The 20,000-nt window shown below is 33.1% G+C and overlaps 1 protein-coding gene across 2 annotated transcripts in view; it reads right to left on the reverse strand.

The window, feature by feature from the left end:
- Window positions 1-20,000, reverse strand: part of LOC130248041 (nesprin-2) — a 94,732-nt gene that overhangs the window by 18,510 nt on the left and 56,222 nt on the right. For both annotated transcript variants that reach the window (XM_056481556.1, XM_056481555.1), the window contains 7 exons: window positions 18,373-18,528; window positions 14,933-15,094; window positions 10,081-10,247; window positions 5,685-5,847; window positions 3,799-3,986; window positions 1,638-1,788; window positions 929-1,111 (listed from right to left, as the gene is read on the reverse strand). In XM_056481556.1, coding sequence (XP_056337531.1) covers window positions 929-1,111; window positions 1,638-1,788; window positions 3,799-3,986; window positions 5,685-5,847; window positions 10,081-10,247; window positions 14,933-15,094; window positions 18,373-18,528 — 1,170 coding nt within the window. The remainder of the gene's footprint in view (window positions 1-928; window positions 1,112-1,637; window positions 1,789-3,798; window positions 3,987-5,684; window positions 5,848-10,080; window positions 10,248-14,932; window positions 15,095-18,372; window positions 18,529-20,000) is intronic.

Here is a 20,000-nt window from a genome sequence, read left to right on the forward strand (position 1 = left end):
AACACGGTGGCTCAGTGGTTAGCACTGTTGCCTCAAAGCAAGAAGGTCGCTTGTTCGAGTCCTGGCTGGGTCAGTTGGCAGTTCTGTGTGGAGTTTGCATATTCTCCCTGTGTTGGTGTGGTTTTCCTCCAGGTTCTGTGGTTTCCCCCACAGTCCAAAGACATGTGCTACAGGTGAATTGAATAAACTAAATTGGTCATAGTGTATGTGTGTGAATGTGAGAGTGTATGGATGTTTTGCAGCTGGAAGAGCATTCGCTGTATAAAACAAACAGTATGCTGGATAAGTTGGCGGTTCATTCTACTGTGGAGACCCTTGATGAATAAAGGGACTAAGCCGAAGGAAAATAAATGAATGAATGCTGGACTGTGTTATGATTGAACAGTCGAATGTTTTTTGTTGTAAATATGGATAACAAGATTATTTGTTTCCTAAACAATCATTACACTGAATACATTTTAGTGGCTGCGTCCTGTAAAACATGGTGAAAATGTATAAGAGTAAAAATAAAATATAATAAAAAGTATAACAGGACACATTCTAATATACATAATTAAAATATACTGTATTTTATACCCTTTTTAAAGCCTGCTATGTTTCCATCCATGTACTATGTGCATTTTGGTATACTACACAAAAAATGTTGCACCAAAACGTGCATAAAACACAAAATGTGTTCTTGTAATACTGTGTTCACAAACATACAACATTTGCTACTGTGTGTGTTGTCTGGACGCTCTAAGGCACACATGAATTTATTATCAAAAAAAAGCTACAGTGGTTTCCCTGGTTGCAGTATCATCCATTTGATTACTGACAAAATGGATGAGTATAACTGGAAGTGACGATTTTTTTAATAGAACACATGGAATGGAAATAGAGATTTATTCGCAAATGGTGCAAATTCACAAGTGTGTGCTGTCCTTACTCTGAGTCTGCGCAGTATTGCAGCCACTCTCCTCTGAAGTGCATCCCAGCGCTGGTTACCCTGATGCACCATGGCTCTGAGTCTGCTGGCTGCATCAGTGCGGTTCTCCCACGCCAGTCGCCTGTACTGGTTATTAATGATCTCCAACTGGGTCAGACTCTCATGTACCCGCCTCTGGAAAACCTAAACCAACAAATCAGCGTCTTTTTTAAAAGCTTTTCTTGTCAGTGATGTTTAAAAATATATATATACTTTTTTACATCTTCATGCTATACAAAATAAAAGTTCTACAAGTCAATATAAGATCCACATAAATAAATAAATAAATAAATAAATAAATAAATAAATAAATAAATAAATAAATAAATAAATAAATAAATAAATCGTACTCTCATGTACCCCATCTTTTAAAACCTTACTGCAATAAATCCAACACTATCAGCTATGGATGCAAAAGCTAATTTGAGAACTGCTATTAAAGTTGACACAGAACTACAAAAACTGTTACAGCCAGATCAAATATTGACTATGCTTTTTAACATTGGAAAGACTTCACCGCTTGAGCTTAATTGGCTAAAATATTTATTAAATTAATAATTACAGACATGTAATGCATGATTGCTATCGGAGATTAAATATATGCTAAAAGACAGAAGTGGTCCAGTAGCACAACCATTCAAATGTTCTTAGCAGAGTGTTGCAATCAAACCTCATATTTGTGGAGTTCCTCTTTGGCATCAGTGTACGAGACATCTGATGAATTGGGTTCAGCAGCAGTGCGCTCCGAGGAGTTCAGCCAGTCTTCAAAACAAGAGTAATCCTCCTGAAACTTACACCACAGTCTCCACGTCTCCTCAATCCTGCACAAACACAAAAACAACAATAATTGAAACATTATGCAGCCAGTTAGATTGCCATTTAAATAGTCTGTTTTAGTGTGTCATGTAGGCTAGTCCTAAGAAACCCCCCACCTTCCCCAGCTCCACATGTCTTGATCTGCAGAAACAACATATTTGCTATGATAGATTAGATGTAGGGCTGGGCGATAGGGCAAAAATGTAATTTTGATAATTATTTTCCATATTGAACAATAACAATATACAGTTGAAGTCAGAATTATTAGCCCCCCTTTGAATTTTTTTTCTTTTTATAATATTTCCTAAATGATGTTTAATAGACTTTAATATAATATTTTTTTTCTTCTTGAGATTTCTTATTTGATTTATTTCAGCTACAAAAAAAATAAGTTTTTAGTTTTTTTAGATACAATTAAATTACCTTTTTAAAGGTAAAAATTATTAGGCCCTTTAAGCTATATTTTTTCAAAAGTCTACTAAACAAACCATCATTACCAATTACCTTAACCTGCCTAGTTAACCTAATTAACCTAGTTAAGTAAGTTAATAACTAGTTATTATTATTATTATTAGAATTATAATTATTATTATTATTATTATTATTATTAGTTAAGCCTTTAAATGTCACTTTAAGCTGTATAAAAGTGTCTTGAAAAATATCTAGTCAAATATTATTTACTGTCATCATGACAAAGATGAAATAAATCAGTAATTAGAAATGAGTTAAAACTATTATGTTTAAAGATGTGTTGGAAAAAAAAATCTTCTCTCCGTTAAACAGAAATTGGGGAAAAAATAAACAGGGGGGGTAATAATTCAGGGGGGCTAAGTTTGAACAGATATGTACACATAATAGTAATAATAATAATAATAATATCTAAACTTGTCGATCTTAATAATAATAATACATTTTATTTGTAATGCGCTTTTCTTAGACTTCAAGCACTACAAGGCAAATACTAACAATACAAGGCAAGCAGAAATGGCACAACAATAAAAAAAGAGATGCAATAAAACAATAAGAATATGAACCATGAGATAGAATAAAAAAGTTAACAAAATGATCATCCTAAGTTAAAAGCAATGCTAAAAAGATGAGTCTTAAGAAGTTTCTTAAAACAGTTCAGAGAAGTGGCATTCCTAATGCTTATGGGTAGTGCATTTATAATAACAATCATAATAATAAAACATATTACTGACCGTTTCAAATGTTTATTTACAAAAACAAAAATAATCTCTAAAGGAACGTATTTAGTCATTTGGGGAATTTCTTTTTTTTGGGGTGAGGGGTGGGGTTGGGGGGTTATCCCTTATTTTTACATCCCAATGTTGACAAGTATGATTATGGTTTAAATGGAATGGTGATAATCAGTTATATATCAGATGTGTAACACTAGATTATTAATGTTAATCAAATAAAAGAAAAGAAAAGAGTGAATCTTAATAATTGCATTTTTAATATGCATTTTACACAGTTTATTTGTTAGTCTGCTTTAAGAATTATTGTGGTTATTAATATAGTAATTATCATTAATTGCATATTTTAACTTTATGTTTATTTAGCAGGTTATTTACTGAATTTATTTTTGTTAAAATTGTGTACGTTCCACGGATTCTTTTTTTAACCCAGGTTTTGTAGCAATAAATTGTAAAATAAATTATATTTGTCGTAATTGAAATTAAGATAAAAGATATTTCTTTTATGCAGTATACAGAAGAACTGAAATTCCTTTTATGCTTTTTAAAACAAATATGAGATGACATAAAAAGTCATTAAAAGAAACTTTTATCCAGTGTTTTATTCAGAACACTTTTATTTGCTTTTTATCCTTTTGACCTTTTACAGTTACCCCCTTGCTATAGAAGGAGCAATGAATCAGACAGCAGTTTCTTAAGTTGGATCCAGTGTGAACTCAGATTTCCTTCCCTTGAAGGGATGTAAAAGAATGACTAAACATCCATGAGCGAGGATATTGAGCTTGTGTTTTGAGTGATATGGATAAATGCTCATACCTCAGCCTCCTCTCCAGAGACATGGAGCAGATATTTCTCCAGCGCTGGTCGAGACGCTGTGTGGTCTGCTGGATGGAGTCGTTCTCTCCATCACTGCTGCAGGCATCTTCATCATGGAGAAGCACATCACACAGTGTGAGCACAGACGCCACCCTCTCTGTGTGCTGCTCAATATCACGCTGCAGATCCTAAACATGAATGAACATACGTTAGAAACATAACTTACAGTTTTTTGAACTGCACCAAGATATTGATGTTTATTTGTTCAGTTTATTTTATTCATGTCCAACTGATGACACAAAAAAGCATTGTTTAGATTATACGGTGAACTTTTGACCGCTAAAAGGCATTTTGAATAAAACTACAAACATTTTGCACAAATAATAAAAATAAATCAGGTTTAATGTCTAATAAAAAGTGCTTCATGGGTGTTGGAGTATTTTATTAAAGAGAACATCACAGTCATTTTTTCTCACTTCTACTTGTGCAAAGGTTTCAAAAATGTTTTGTGCACCACATTCTACACATCTTCACGAATAAATTACTGATTACAAACATTTAAAAACTATTCAGTCAGTGAGATTGCCATTCACATTCTTTTTTCTCAGTTGTACTGTAGTTATGAAGCAAAGTTTTAAATTAAATTAAACAAAATATTGAATTAAATAGGACATTCTAGCAAAAATGAACATTTTCACTTATAAAAAATGTGACAGGGCCTGACTTAAGGTGTCGTCCTCAAAAGAATCATACAAAACCAAGCATAAAATCATACAATTCAATGATAGAAAGCATCCTTGATCACTGTCAGCCTTTTCTGCGTCAAATGATGTCACTTCCGAGTCACAGCCTTAAATGTGTATTACACACATCTTATGTTAAATTGAATGCAAATGTAACAGGACTGACAGAAACGTGGGGACAATTGTGAATTTATTTGTATTATGTATGTGTAGTATTTATTTGTAGAATTTATTTATAATTTCATGTTTTTAATCAATTGATGTGAATGATAACAACTTAAACTTGCTATTTCCGAAATATTTTTTTTCTAAATTTAAATTTAGCATAACAAAACTATTAAAGCTGTAGGTTCAATTGGGCTGAGGACAAGGACAATAACAAGGTTTAAACATTTGTAAAGTGTTTTAATAAAAAAAAAATACAAATCTGAGAACCAAATGAATGACATGTTCCTTTACAAAACAACTCACAGAAATCTGTAAATTTTTGAAATTTTTGGGATAAAAAACTTTGTTCACTGTTTTTATGTTTTTATTTTAGGGACAGATAATGTACATTTCAGGTAGAATGTCCCTAAAATAAAACAAATTAAAATTAAAAATAAAATAAATAAACAAACAAATAAATAAATAAATAAATAATTTTAAAAATAATAAAATAAATAAATAAATAATAAATAAATAAATAATAATTAAAAAATGTTATAATTTCATTCAAAATGTCTGAAATTTAATTTTATTAAATTAAAATTAAATCAAATATAAAATAAAAAAATAATGAAATGAATTAATTAAATTTAATTAAAAATTAACTAAATTAAAATGAAGTAAAACAAAAATAAATTAAATAAAAAAATAATTTAATTAAAATAATAAAAAAAAAAACTAAACTAAACTAAACTAAAATAATCTTGCATGGTTATTTTGTACAAAAAAAAAATGATGCCAAAATGTAATCAATACTTTTAACTTGTTTTTATTTTAGTTAATTTAGTTATTTTTCCATAGCTTTTAAAAAAAAAGATGTCATTTTTGGGGGGAATTTGAATATTTTTTTCTTAATCTACAAAGACAAAATCCACACTTGCATTTAATATTTGTCCACACTAGAGTCCATTAATTACATCACTGCAATTTACCAACCTGTTGCTCTGCCAGTCTCTTTTGAATCTCTTCTCTATGGCAGATACTGTAGTGAATGGGTTTGGATAGCTCAGCCTCAATGCGCGTGAGCCATGAACGAAGGTTATTCATATTCTTATCCAACTGCTGTACTGTCACCAAAGTCTCGGTCAGCTTCTTCACCCTGAAACAGACAGAGATTCAGCATATTCGCTTTGAAAAATTTAACACCATAAATTATACCCGAATGCGTTCAAAAGTCCTAAAAAAATATTTCCACTAGATAAAAAATGATTGTCTATGAATGCCAAGCAGTTTTCTCCATACTAAAACGCACTAACCCTTTTCATAAATCAGTCAAGCAATTGTTTTATTTGGGATCTGAGACTGTGCAGTTTGGCAGGAACCCAATAAAATTGTCAAAGTTGCAAAACACGACCAAAAAGAAAAAAAAAAAAAAAACGGTCTGATAACTCCAGGTCAGATGACACTGAAACAGACAAAGGGTGTTTGTCCTATAGGGATTAGATTGAACCATTTAAGTGTGACAGTGGGCAGCTTCTGGTTACGCTGTTTGGCCATACCTGCAGATGGCCGGCTGTGATTATTGCGTGCCTGAGTACAGACTGTCCCTCTGACCCCATTGTGCCCCTCTTCATAGAGCTAATGTGAGATGACAGACCACCATCCCCTCCACCCAGTTTGGGATATACAGAGGGACTGGACAGACTACAAGAGCCTGAACAAGCCATATGGCAAAGCCGAAGCCATCCACACCAGTGAGGACTTCGTTAATTCCAGTATTAGCACCATCTGGCTGCTTTAGAGCACGTCACACTGCAGAACTCAATGACTACATGAGAGTCCAATGACGTCACGGACAAGAGCGGAAACCACTTGAACTGTTTTTATTTGCTTGCTTAGGAACACCGGGTGATTCATGCGGTCGGTATGTACAAAATTTCTGATGAATGACTGGAAGAGCATACTGCAGCTGAGGAAAACATCCACAGCACAGCAGATCAGATTAAATGCTGGAGATATTGACTACATGCAGAACCTAGATTCAGCTTTGACTATTTAATCAAAAATATAAACAAACAAACAAGCAAAATCATAAATTGATATTTAAATGCATATATATTTTGCATAGAATTAAACTTTTAGTGTTTTTACTAGTAAAATGTACGTAATTTTTAAAACCAAATTGTAATATTTATATTTTATATCTGCATTTTTAGAATTTGTTAAAACTAAAGAAAACAATGCTTGTAGTAATAACAACAGTGCTGGAAAGAGTACTGAATAATCATACTCAAGTAAAAGTACTATTACTTGACCAAAATGTAGTGCGAGTAAAAGAATCTGTTGTAAATAATACTCAAAATATGAGTGAAAAGTAGCCCTTTTAAAAGTACTCAAGAGTAGTGAGTATTACACTGTAAAAAGCGGATGCATTTACATCTAATTTGTGCATGTGTATGTAAACGTAACATTCTGTAGTGCATTTAGTCATTGCCCAGCAGGCACACAACGTCATAAGACGTTAATATTAGGTTAGATTTAGGTAGTGATATCAGGTGACCAAAATTCACTCTCTAGTCAGCGTCTAAGGATAATGTTATTTTGATGTTCAATAACGACTTCAAATGACTTTGATATTTGATTGATATAGGTTGTGTAAAAAGTGACCAAAAACCAACGTCGAGCCAACATCTTAAAACAAACGACGTCAAATACTGATGTTTATTTGTCAGGTACGAATGTCCTTTGCCTGATGGGTGTTTAACACCATTTCGGTCATCATACAGTAAGCATCCGTCATCTTCTCGTCAGTGTCATGCATTTAAACAGACTCAATGTGTGTAAAGATTTTGAAAATCTTCTTGGACACTTTTAATGCTTTCAGTTTGCTGCAATTACAAATTGCCCATGTCTTGAGAAAATTCATTATGATGCGATTTACCTTCAATGTGCAATTTGATTGGACGAATCACAGGACTGATTTTTCTAATCCCCATAGACAAGAAAAATAAAGTAGTGACTACAGGTTGAAGGAAAATAGTGGAGTAAAAGTATCGATACTGCACTAAAAATGTACTCAAGTGAAAGTAAAAGCGCACATTTTTAAAACTACTTAGTAAATTACAATTCCTGAGAAGAAGTACTCAATTACAGTCATTTGAGTATTTGTAATTTGTTACTTTACACCACTGAATAACAGTAATGATGAGCAGAAAAATACTTATGGAACTCAAACTACTACTTCAATGTTGTTTTGATTCACAATTTGAGAACTTTTCATACTTGACATTAAGCTGACATCAAATATTATTATAAAAATGAAATTAATAAGTAGGTAAAAATCACAAAAAAAGTAACTTTAATATAAGTTGCCGTTGTTTTTATTATTTTTTTATATTTAAGTTTTTGTGATTTTGCTAATTCAACTGAATATGTATTTTAACTTTGATTCAAATACAAACAAAATGGTTTTTGAAAAAAAAAAGAAAGAAATAAAATCTTTAGCAAAAATAAGAATAAGAAGTAGAATTAAAAAAGGACGACGAGTGGGATACCGGACAGAGGAATTTGCGTTCCTGCATTGTTCCTTGTTTTAATCTGCCTCGCGTTATTTTTGTTGTTGTTGTTGTTTTGCTACTTTATATAGCTTTTCCAAAATTGACATTGCCATCTTGTTTATTTTCATTATTATGTTTTATTCTTCATTTAAGACTGTTTATGGGACTCTTTGTTTTCCCCATGGGATTTGGAGTGGTAAATTTCCTGTGACTTACATTCTTACAATACCTTGCAAACCTGTGTATAGACACACCAGGTTTAGGAGTGAGCGCTGTCTTTGTATTTTTCTGTTTGGATAAATTAGAGAAGGTAAGTTAGGACATGCAAACGCCGAAGACTTGCTTTCAATTATTTTGTTTTGAGTTAGGTAAAAGGGTTATACTGAGGGAGTTTTATTTTTGGTTTTGTTATTTTCCTTTCTTTCAGCAGCACTTTTGTCCTCTTTCCCTTCTGGGTTAATTTTTTAAAATGACATTTGTTGTTATAAATTATATATAATTTACCTTTTGTTGTTTTTGTTTATATCTATATTTTAATTCTTTATTATTACTATTTTCTGTTTATCTTTGATTTTGTATAATATTCTTTAGACAGTATTTTTGGTTGATGCATGGTTCTTTTCCTCCTGCATTACACAGAATGGTCACAATATAAATGTTACATATTTCAGTCTATAGATTAACATTGAGTAGTCATAAAGACGAAGACAAAGTAGAATTAGAAACAGACGAATACAAAGAATATTTACATATATTTACAAATAATTATATATATACGTCTTTATGTCTAAAAACCTGACACAGCACTCAGAAATAATTTTTTTAAAAATCATCTACTCTGTTTAGTGGCTGTGAAATAAAAGATTTGTCATGCCAACTTGCTACAGAAAAAAGAAGCTCACGATACATGCCCTACCTTGCCCTGAGTTTTCTGATTGGTGCACTGTGCGTAAAAAACTGAAGTTCTTTTAACTTGAAAAACGTGGCGCTAATGTGTGAGGTGCTGCAAAAGACACGAGATTGAGTGTAACGGTCAAGCATGTCCATCAAGTGCATGTTTACGTAGAAAAATGGAAAATGCATTGGAACGGAAAACATGTTCTGTGATAACGGCCTCTTAATTACTCTGCAGTAAGGCATTTCAGATGCCTAAAACCTACCCTCATAACCTAAAACACCTCACTAAAAATGATGAAGATGCAAGTTAGATGTTTATTTGAGCCAAAAGTTACAGTTCAACAGATTTATTATGTTATAAAATTTATATTATGTTATCATTTGAAGAGTTCTGGAGCAATAACTTCTAAGTGCCATCTAGAATTTTCTTCTACAATGAGCATTCTTCTGTGCCTCTTATGTTTATGTTCAGTTATTTCATGTCAAAATCAATGAAAATAAGCTTTTCTTTGCCATAAAAGTGAAATTATTGAATCAAGACACAGGAGCCTGAGAAAAATGCAAATTTTACAAGAAAATTGCACTTAGAGCTTTTGGCGTCTGAACTCTTCATTTACTGTTTCACTTTGAGTTTCTTTCTTCTGTTGAACACAAAGGAAGATATTCTAAAGAATGTTGGAAATCTGTAACCACTGACATCCATGATAAACTAAAATGGCTGAAGTCAATGGTTACAGGCTCTGACATTCTTCAATAGATCTTCTTTTGTTTTAAGGGTGAGTAAATGATGACAGTTTGTTTATTTTTGGGAGAACTATCCCTTTAAAAGCTCATCAATCATATGAATTGATCCTCAAACTAAAGTGTGACCAGAAAAGAAATGAAAACCTCAAATTAGCAGTTATTCCAGCACAGCTTAAACAGAGTTTCTCACTCACCGGCCTTCAATGTGATCAAAGAGTTGCTGCCAGCGGTCATTGACATCTCGTAGGGCTCCGTGGATCTCAGTCTCCTTCGCTTTGTCGCTGGCCAACAGGAGCTGCTCGCCGAGTTGTTTGAGGTGGCTTTTGTTCTCGCTGAAGTGGTTAATCTCCTCCATGCAGTCCTGAACAAGGAGAAAGAGAGAGAGAGGTGCACAATGAGCACAGGCCTCTTACTGTATGTGCTTTACGATTAACACTTCCATCCCAAACAAAACTAACTAACTGCTTCTTGTCTCTGGATGGGCCTGACAGCTGTTAAATCTATGTTCCTTTTCTTAGCATGGGCCATTTTAAAAGAGAAGAACAAGCCCTCACGAAACCCTTTTCACTTGCTTTTTATTACACTCTCTGCTGCTTTTCAGAGTTCACGTTTTGTTAAGTATGGCCTGGTTCAGTATTTTGTTTAGTATGGCCCCCATTTACACCTGGTTCTGTTTGACTTATCCCATTTACACCTGCCGGTCTTTTTTGTCCACTTTGCAGATGGAAAAGGTCTAACCATCTAAGTGCAGGTGTGTGTATGGGGTTTGTCAGATATTTGAATGTAAAATAGTAAAATAAGCTTGTGTAGGTTGCACATTAACATGAAAAGAAGTTGCAGCTTTTTGGTTTGTGTTACAGGGTGTGTATTACAGACTGGAGGACTGGTAAAAGAACATGATTTTTATTTATTTTTTTGGTTTGTTTTATACGTTTTAGTCTTCTACCCAAACTTTTAGATGGAAAAGCTTACATCTTTTAAGGCTTTGATTTTAAATAATTTTGAACGCATTTGAATACACAAAAGCAATTTTCATAATTTGAAAGTGGTCAAAAGAGCACAAGGCCATAATGTTTAATTAACACCTTTATTTGGTGTTTCCAGATATGATCAGATTGACACATGCTACGTTTCCATCCGCCAATTGTTATGCTGATTTTGGATATGCGCATAAAAAAGGTTGATGGAAACGGCAAGATGTGCATAAATTTTGAAAATGAGCATAAAAAAACATGCGGATAATGGAGTACGATGGAAACACTTTTACTGAACAAATTCCAGTATGTGCATTAAAAAAGTCATGTGATTTTGTTTATAAGAGATCATGTGATGATAAAAATGTGTGTAAATGGATAAGCCAGCAGGTTGAGCACATTGTAAAACATCTGAAACATCTGGTCATTCTAAAACGCCGTAACCATTTCAGTATTAGTGGTAGCATATTACTAATTGCCTCCAAATCTGTCAAGAGCATCTGTGCTCTGCGACTCAAGTTTTCAAACGCCACCACACATTTATTGTGTGTCGGTATCGTGTTCTGAGGCGCAAGTAATATTTTAAATAAAGAAAAGATTGACGCAGCTTCTACTACTGCAGCAAATTCCACTTTTACTGTTGATATTTGGTAAAAGTTATTCAGGAAATGACAAATTTGTTCTCTTTGACTCATTGGATGGAAAGATGTGCAGTATTCCAGTTCTGCGCATAAAGTTAATTCGCATTTTTTGGATGGAAACATAGCTACAAACATCTAAATACCAGGTGTAGATGCTGCAAATGAGGGGGAAAACAACAACAACAAAGAATTAGTCAAACAATAAAAATAACAATCAATATTAAATGGATCAAATCAGTGTTCTTTGAAAACTTTATCAACAGATGAATTAGAACCATAAACTAGCTAGGACACCATAATGCTTTTGTGTTTTAAATAATTTTCAACACTGTAAAAAAGGTGATCTGTTCAGCCAATAGCTGTTTTTTTGACATTCATCATCAGTATCAATCTTATAAAACTTATCTGAATATATTTAGCAACCCTAAAAGATAAATGAATAACAATAAAGGTGACATTTTATTTTAAGGTGCCCTTGCTACATCGTAACTACATATTTAAGCACTGAGCAATATTATTTATTTATAAGTACACATACTTCATATGGTTAGATGAGATAAGGGTTAGATTTAGGCTTAATTGAATGTACTTATGTGGAATGTGTTGTTATTGATATAGTAAGAACATGGAACATGTAACAAGGACCCAAATTAATTTGTAGGTGTAATACAAATGATAAAACCACACAAAAACAACAAAATTTGTTAAATAATTATTTTAAAAGTCTAAATATAAAAAAAAGTACTACATAATAACGTCACAAATACAACAATATTATCTGAATAATAATAAAACAACACTTGATTGCCAGTAACGGTTCTAGTAAGACACAATGACCAACTTTCTGATATGTGATCATTAGTGGCACTGCCCAAAACACTCCAAAACCTCAATGGTAAACTATGTGCTAATGACTGCAGAGTGCTCCACAGTTGCACTGTTTGATGGAGAGAGAGAAACGGTTCATATGAGGCTATTGTTGTGTATGAACAAAGAGGTAAACAAATGAACCCACAGTTATGTGGTGCAGCACTCTGCCCTCAATTTACAGTACATGCAGTAAGCTAGATTAGAACTTCATGTACATTTGTAGCATATTTTAGGAGAAATGAACAAATGCTACAGTATGTGAGTGGATAAAACAGGGCCTCAGTGAAATGTGAAATCTGTGGGGCCTCCCTTGGGAACACTTAAGCGTGCTGTTCATTTGAGATCGTTTTAATCCTTCATAGATACTTATAATAGCATATACCATATAATACCATATTACTGACCTACTTAATCTCCTTACAAATGTACAACAGGAACTCACCATGACAACCGCACATACAGTAGAAACAGATCCATGTGCCTTTGTCTGAGGTTATGTAACCACGAAAAAAGCAGTTGTGCTATTGTATATAAGAATTTGTTGCAAGGATATAACAATCTCATCCAAGGTTACATTTTTTGCCATCCATTTTCATATTTTTACTCAAGTTGATCTAAACAAAACATGTTCTACTATATTTAGCAAAAGGAGAAATGATAAGCAAATGTCCTGTTTGATGAATTCAGTTACAGTATATATGCCCTGAGACTTTTCAAGGAAAAATTTTCAAAATTGATACTAAAAAAGTAGGCTACCACTGCAGGCCCGTAGCCAGGGGGGGCCCGTAGCCAAAGAGCAATGCTCTGTTGGATTATTGGAAAGCTAAATGTATTGGCCAGCTTGTTATTTGCATATAGGCTTCAGTTTTTATTTTTTAAACAAGATTTAACAAATCCCTAAAAAAGAATTTAATGATATATGAAATATATATTTCATATTACTTTATTCTAAATTTTGTAATTTAAATTGCTAGTCTCAACATTATTTATAAAACTGTAATATAAAACTTTTACAGTTTAAATGCACAAAAAAAAAAAAGAACCAAAAAAAAAAAGTCTAAAAAAGAACTCGGTGTGTTTCTATAGAAAATCATATCTCTTCTCCTTTAACAGTAAAGACAGGTGTTTCTCAAGGCTCAATATTGGGCCAATTTTATTCTCTATTTATATAAATGAACTCGGAAAAGCTGTTGAGTCAAAAAATTTGCTTAAACTTTGTATTTAATGCAAAAAAAAAAAAAAAAAAACCATGACCTTTACCCGATCCAGATTAATAATATACAATTTTAATATTAAAACTTTAAATGGTGCACAGATTGAACAAGTAATATCTTATAAATATTTAGGTGTCTGGCTTAATGATAAGTTGACTTATAGTTGTCATATCGATAGCCTTTAAATAAAAAAAAACTCGAACCAACATTAGGTTTTTATTTTTGTTTTAAAAAAATGTTTCCCCTTTGCAGTAAGCTTAGTTGAGAGTACATTTCTATCAGTATTGGATTATGGTGATATACTTTATATGCACGCACTTCTGAATGCTTTAAAAAATTGAATATTGTTTATCATAGTGACTCTGTCTCTGATATAAGTGCACGCACACATCACTGTATTTTACATAAAATGACAGAATGGACCTCGTAACAGTTAAGGAGAAAACAACATAATTTAGTTTTCATTTTTAAAGCTTTAGTTAGTAAATTACCACAGTATATTTCAAAATTCTTGGAGTACTGTTCAAATACTTACAATACCAGATCAGCAGATAAACTCTTACTTAAGATGCTATTTTTCACACAGAGTAAGGTCGATGTGCATTCTGTAAGTATGGACCATATGCATGGAATGAGCTTCAACATACAGTATACTACATATGAAATCCATTCCATCTATCACTATATTTAAAAATATTTTAAAGACTGTCAATTTAGAACAGTGCACATGTTTTAACAAATGATTATGGTTTATACTATTTTTGTGTGTGTCTATGTGTTGTGACATGTATTTATTATTTTTTTTTGTGTTTTGACCAGGACTCCCTGGTAAAAGAGATATTGAATGTCAATGGGACATTCCTGGTTAAACAATTAAACAAACAAACAAACAAACAATAAATAAATAAATAAATTAATAAATAAATACTTAAAATAGTTAAATAGTATGGTAAGTAATTTGGCAAAATGGTAGGAAATATTTTTGATATTAAATATTTGATATTTTGATATTATATATCTAATAATGGATGGATGTTTTTCAGAAAAAAATAACCACGCCTTTCAATAAATTGGCAACTGGCCTGCACTGAGATGTTTGAGGTCAGTGAAAAAATGGGGGGAAATGCATATATAACAAACTAAAATAATATATAAATAAATATTTAAATATTAATGTTTTGTTTTGATTATTACTGTACTACTCTTTTTTCTTTTAAATCTATTTAAATTAATAATAATAATACTAATAATAAACAATCACCAAATCATTTTATTAGTGATTTTTGGAGTACACAAACACCCATCTTAAAAAACGCACAGAAAAAAAGACAGAAAATCAAACTCCACCTTTTTAAGTTTCTCCACCATTTCCTCAATGCTAAGGTTTTCGCCTCTGTGTGCCACCTTCTTTTCCATCTGCGTCAGCCAATCACAGAGCTCTTTGTTTTTATCATTGAAGATGATCCAGGCATTCAGTCGATCAGCAATTTCCTGTTTACGAAGTGACACCTGCACACATGCAAAGAAAAAAGACAAAATTATACAGGACGGCACAAAAATATATCTTAAAAGCAAATCAAGGCACAGAAACTACCGAAAGTCCTGGATACTGACAACATTAATGCAATCTTTCCTTCACTGATTTAAGTCAATACACATTCGCCCCTTTTAATGTTCTTACCAGGCTCTTGATCCAGTTACTAGTGATATTTTACACATAAACAAACAAAAAACAAACAAACAAACTAACAAATAAATAAATAAACAAACAAACAAACAAACAAATAAATAAATAAATAAATAAATAAATAAATAAATACACATGTTTTGTTTCATATTGTCCTAAAAATAAATAAATAAATACACACATAAAAATTTGTACACATACCTTAGGAACGATATAGCAGAAAATTTTGGCGGTTTTAAAACCTTGACTTTTCCAAACCACATTATTCTATTCAAACAGTTAACAGTCCCATGCCTAATTACTACCCAAATTCCCATTCAAGTAAAAACTTCAAAACAACTTAGTCCAAAGGTGTAAGGTCACAGCTTTGAGTTTTTATTCCTTGAAAGTCAGCCATCTAAAATAAGACTTTTAACAAAACTTTCACTGCATGCTGTGAGATTGATTACTGGACTAAAAAGCACAGTACCGCACAGGCCTGCTTGCTTTTATTGCTTTGGGTCAGTAAGTGGCTTGTCTATTAGTATGTCCTAACACCAAGGCACACTAGGGGACACGGGCGGCGCTTTGTAGTTCTCCTTTCTCAATCGCTTACATGCAGCCTTTCAAAAAGAACGAAGGCATTTGTCAGTGAAGGCTATACGTTTTCCTTGATGCATTAATGTCACACTCGGAGCTGTAAAAGAACTGTAGTTCCTTCCAGATGAATATAAATCATGTGGATAAAATAAATCACAAGGACACCGAGATTAGCTGGCTACATCTATTCAAGGCCTTGTTGTCGAACACATTAATTATGCATTTCCTTGAACCCACAAGCCTAAGCGACTTACCACAAACATATGCAACGACAAATAATAGACCTCCTTCCAGAAAAACAGCAAGCTGTGCCATCTGTCATTTATTTGAGGGAATGTTTCCACCTGCAACCTGTTGGCCGCAGACACTGACGCACACATAGACTGACCTCATTGGCTCCGTCTTGGCTTCTGGCCAGCGTTTCGAGTAAAGACTCACTCCAACAAACTGAAAAATGCTTCATTAAACAAAGGCTCCCTGCGTTATGTGGGAAGAAGTCCAAGGGTTGGGTGAAGGCCATGCAATGATCGGTCCTAAATGTGGCCTTTCTGTTTTTAATTGCTCAGGCAGTTTACAGTTACAAGAGCAACTCCTTTCAAACGTCAGCAGACCATTCAGTTACTTTGCTTAATGATGGCAGGCTGAACACCTGTGCGAGGCAGATAATCTCAGAAAGAAAAAAAAAAAGATCAGGCTATGAAGAAACTCAAAGGGACAGTCAGGCTTTGTCACGATATCTATTTTTGTTGTATGATTTATTGCACCAAAATATATTGTGATAAAACCCTTTTATGCTACTCATTATATAATGCCAGAATGACAATATAATATCTTCACAATGCAAGTACACTCCTCCAAAGAACAAATAATATTTTATTCTTATGAATATTTAATTATAGTCATTTTAACAATTGAATAATTAGACATTGGAATCCGAATGTGAAAACACAAACCCTAAACAAATAAATAATAATAAATGTTAACAAAAAAGTGCAAGGTAAAAAGTAACAGAGGCTGCAATATCTGCTACCAGTTTTAGAATTTTCAGTTGTCAGGCACCCACATGAAAATATACTATAGTAATTTATAGTAAATGCTAGTGTCTTTTAATCATACTGACACTGACACCTCCAATAGACATAGAGATGATCAGCTAAAAATGTAGCTAGAATTGTTTTTATGTGTGGGCGATATATATTGCGTCACCAAAAATAATTGAGGTCATGTCCATGTGTTGTGCCGATGAATTATTGACAGTTCACCCACAAATTAATTTTGACGCACCCTTAATATGTTTTTAAACCTGCATTTGTTTTCTTGAACAAAAAGATATTTTTAAGCATGTTGGTAACCATGCTGTTGATGAAAAACAAAGACTATATAATAACATACAATGGAATTCACAGACTATATTCAACTGTTTGGATATCAAAATTCTTCAAATTATCTTCAGATGAAACTAACCCATTTAGGTTCTCAAACTGAAACAAGCGGAGGGTGAGTGATGACAAAATTCAAATTTTGGGGTAAACTATTTCTTTAATTAAAACTTCTTTACCAAACACAATTGATTTACTTTTTGTCGTCAAAGGCAAATAATGTATATTTTTTCAGACTATTAGGGCAAATAACACATCAATATAATGTAAATATATGAAATCTGGGGCTGTCATACACCAAACAAGTTCAACGTGTGACTTTTGTACAATATTTGAAGTTTTCTTAAGTCCTACAATCGCTTTGCCATTTTCAGTTTAAAACAAAATCAACCAAATCAATGATGAATCGATGATTTTCACAAAATTAGTCAGATTTGAAATCAGTCTTGAATGATTTGTTCTTGAATCAGATTGATCCATCCATTTAACTAATCTCTTTATGATCTACTCATCCTCTTATAGTGGTACCATGAAGATAATTCCAGTTTCCTTCTGAAACTGACAGTACATGTGTCATACTGTTGTACAGTTTGAACTTCTTTCATCCTATTTTTATACAGATTTTGTGTCCTTTTAAAGCTGAATTGACCTAAAAGATCTTCCATTCTTCATTTCTTTGTGCCTACATTGTTCGAACTTTCTCTTCATGTGTCAGACATGAATAAGGATGTCATGTGGTTTTAACCATCAACAAATGCAAATATTATTTTGCTCTGAACTGGTGAAACATTTTTCTTGTACTGTTTGTCAAATGTTAAATGCATTTACATTTTTCAGCACACTCAATGACACTTTCTGTGGTCCAAACTATCATTGTGAAACAAATTATTAACAAACATTCTCATTTTCCCTCTCTTTTTCTCTGTTATGAGGCACTGAAGTTTTCTCCCCCCATTTCCAGCAGTGAATCATTGTGTGCCTTTCAATGCTGCCCGGACAACAGCCCCTCTCTCTCTCTCTCTTTCCCTCCTACACACACACTCTCTCAGCCATCTCAAACACACACACACACACACACACACACACACACACACACACACACACACACACACACACACACACACACACACACACACACTCACCTTCAAGCATAGCTCTTCCCACTGGCAGTGAAGTTCCTCCACCTGTCCCTGCAGCAGTGCAGTGTCCGTGGTCAGCACATACTGGGACACGTCTGCCTTCATGGTGCTCAACTCTGTCAGTCCTACAATCCAAATCTGCAGCAAGTCCTCGTCCTCCTGCATAACACGCCAACAGCACCAAGTTAAACTCGCCTCCTGTGCAGCACGCTTTCTCTATCTCTCTCTCTCCCTCGCTCGCTCTCTGTCCCTGTCATTAGCAGACGGGATTAAGGCCCTCTGGACAGGCCGGGCTGGGACGGGGGAGGGGAGGAGGCAGAAGGGAGGGTGTGCAGGGGGGAGGGCAAAGCACCCATTACAGCCTGGAAAGAGGTGATGATGGGGGTAAAGGCCAAACATGTTAAGGACACCATTATTTCCTTTGTTTTGTCAGTTTCGTCCACCTCCACTAAGAGGGCCTTAATCAACAAGAAATAATCAGTGTCAGCAGATGTTTATTAACTCATTTCTAAAGGAGCGTGATTATATCAACAGGTGCTTTTTCTTTAGCAAAGGCCTTGGTGATAATGGAGTGTTTTTAAATAGTAGAGAAACTCCACTTGCAGATGAAAGGACTTTGTCTAGTATTAACAAATCTACTATTTACTGTAATGCAATAATGTTACTGTAAAGCAGGGTTTAAAAGTCTGAAATCACAAGTGGAATGATTCTAGTTCAACTTTGTTCTTAAAAAATGAAATAAAATTATATATATATATATATATATATATATATATATATATATATATAGTTGAAGTCAGAATTATTAGCCCCCCTGAATTATGGGCCCCCTGTTTATTTTTTTCCCCTATTTCTGTTTAACGGAATAAAGATTTTTTTTCAACACATTTCTGCACATAATAGTTTTAATAACTCACTTTTAATAACTGATTTATTTTATCTTTGCCATGATGACAGTAAATAATATTTGACTATACAGCTTAAAGAGATATTTAAAGGCTTAACTAGGTTAATTAGGTTAACTAGGCAGGTTAGGATAATGAGGCAAGTTATTGTATAACGATGGTTCGTTTTGTAGACTATCGAAAAAAATATAGCTCAAAGGGGCAAATAATATTGACCTTAAAATGGTTTTAAAAAAATTAAAAACTGCTTTTATTCTAGCCGAAATGAAACAAATAACACTTTCTCCAGAAGAAAAAATATTATCAGACACACTGTGGAAATGTGCTTGCTCTGTTAAACATCATTTGGGAAATATTTAAAAAAGAAAAAAAATTCAAAGGGGGTCTTAAAAATTCTGACTTCAACTGTATACAATTTTGTTGAAATGTCGTTGTTTGTAATTTTGTTTTTGCAATATTTTGTATGAATTTAAATGTATTATCTTTCCATTTCTAAATATGTTCTGTGACTAAAACATTATTTTAATAAATATATCTGTTTAATAAATCTGATTTGTTCAAACACATCAATATATATTACCCATATTCACTGGGAAATGGATACAACTATTAATTTCAAAATGGGGTGTACTCTATGCTGAGCACTGTATTGACTAAATAAAATAAGAAACTACATTCAAAAGCATTATGAAGTAATCTTACAGACTCTAAACTTCAGAACAGTAG

This window comes from Danio aesculapii, chromosome 20 (assembly GCF_903798145.1).
Source record: "Danio aesculapii chromosome 20, fDanAes4.1, whole genome shotgun sequence".
NCBI lineage: Eukaryota > Metazoa > Chordata > Actinopteri > Cypriniformes > Danionidae > Danio > Danio aesculapii.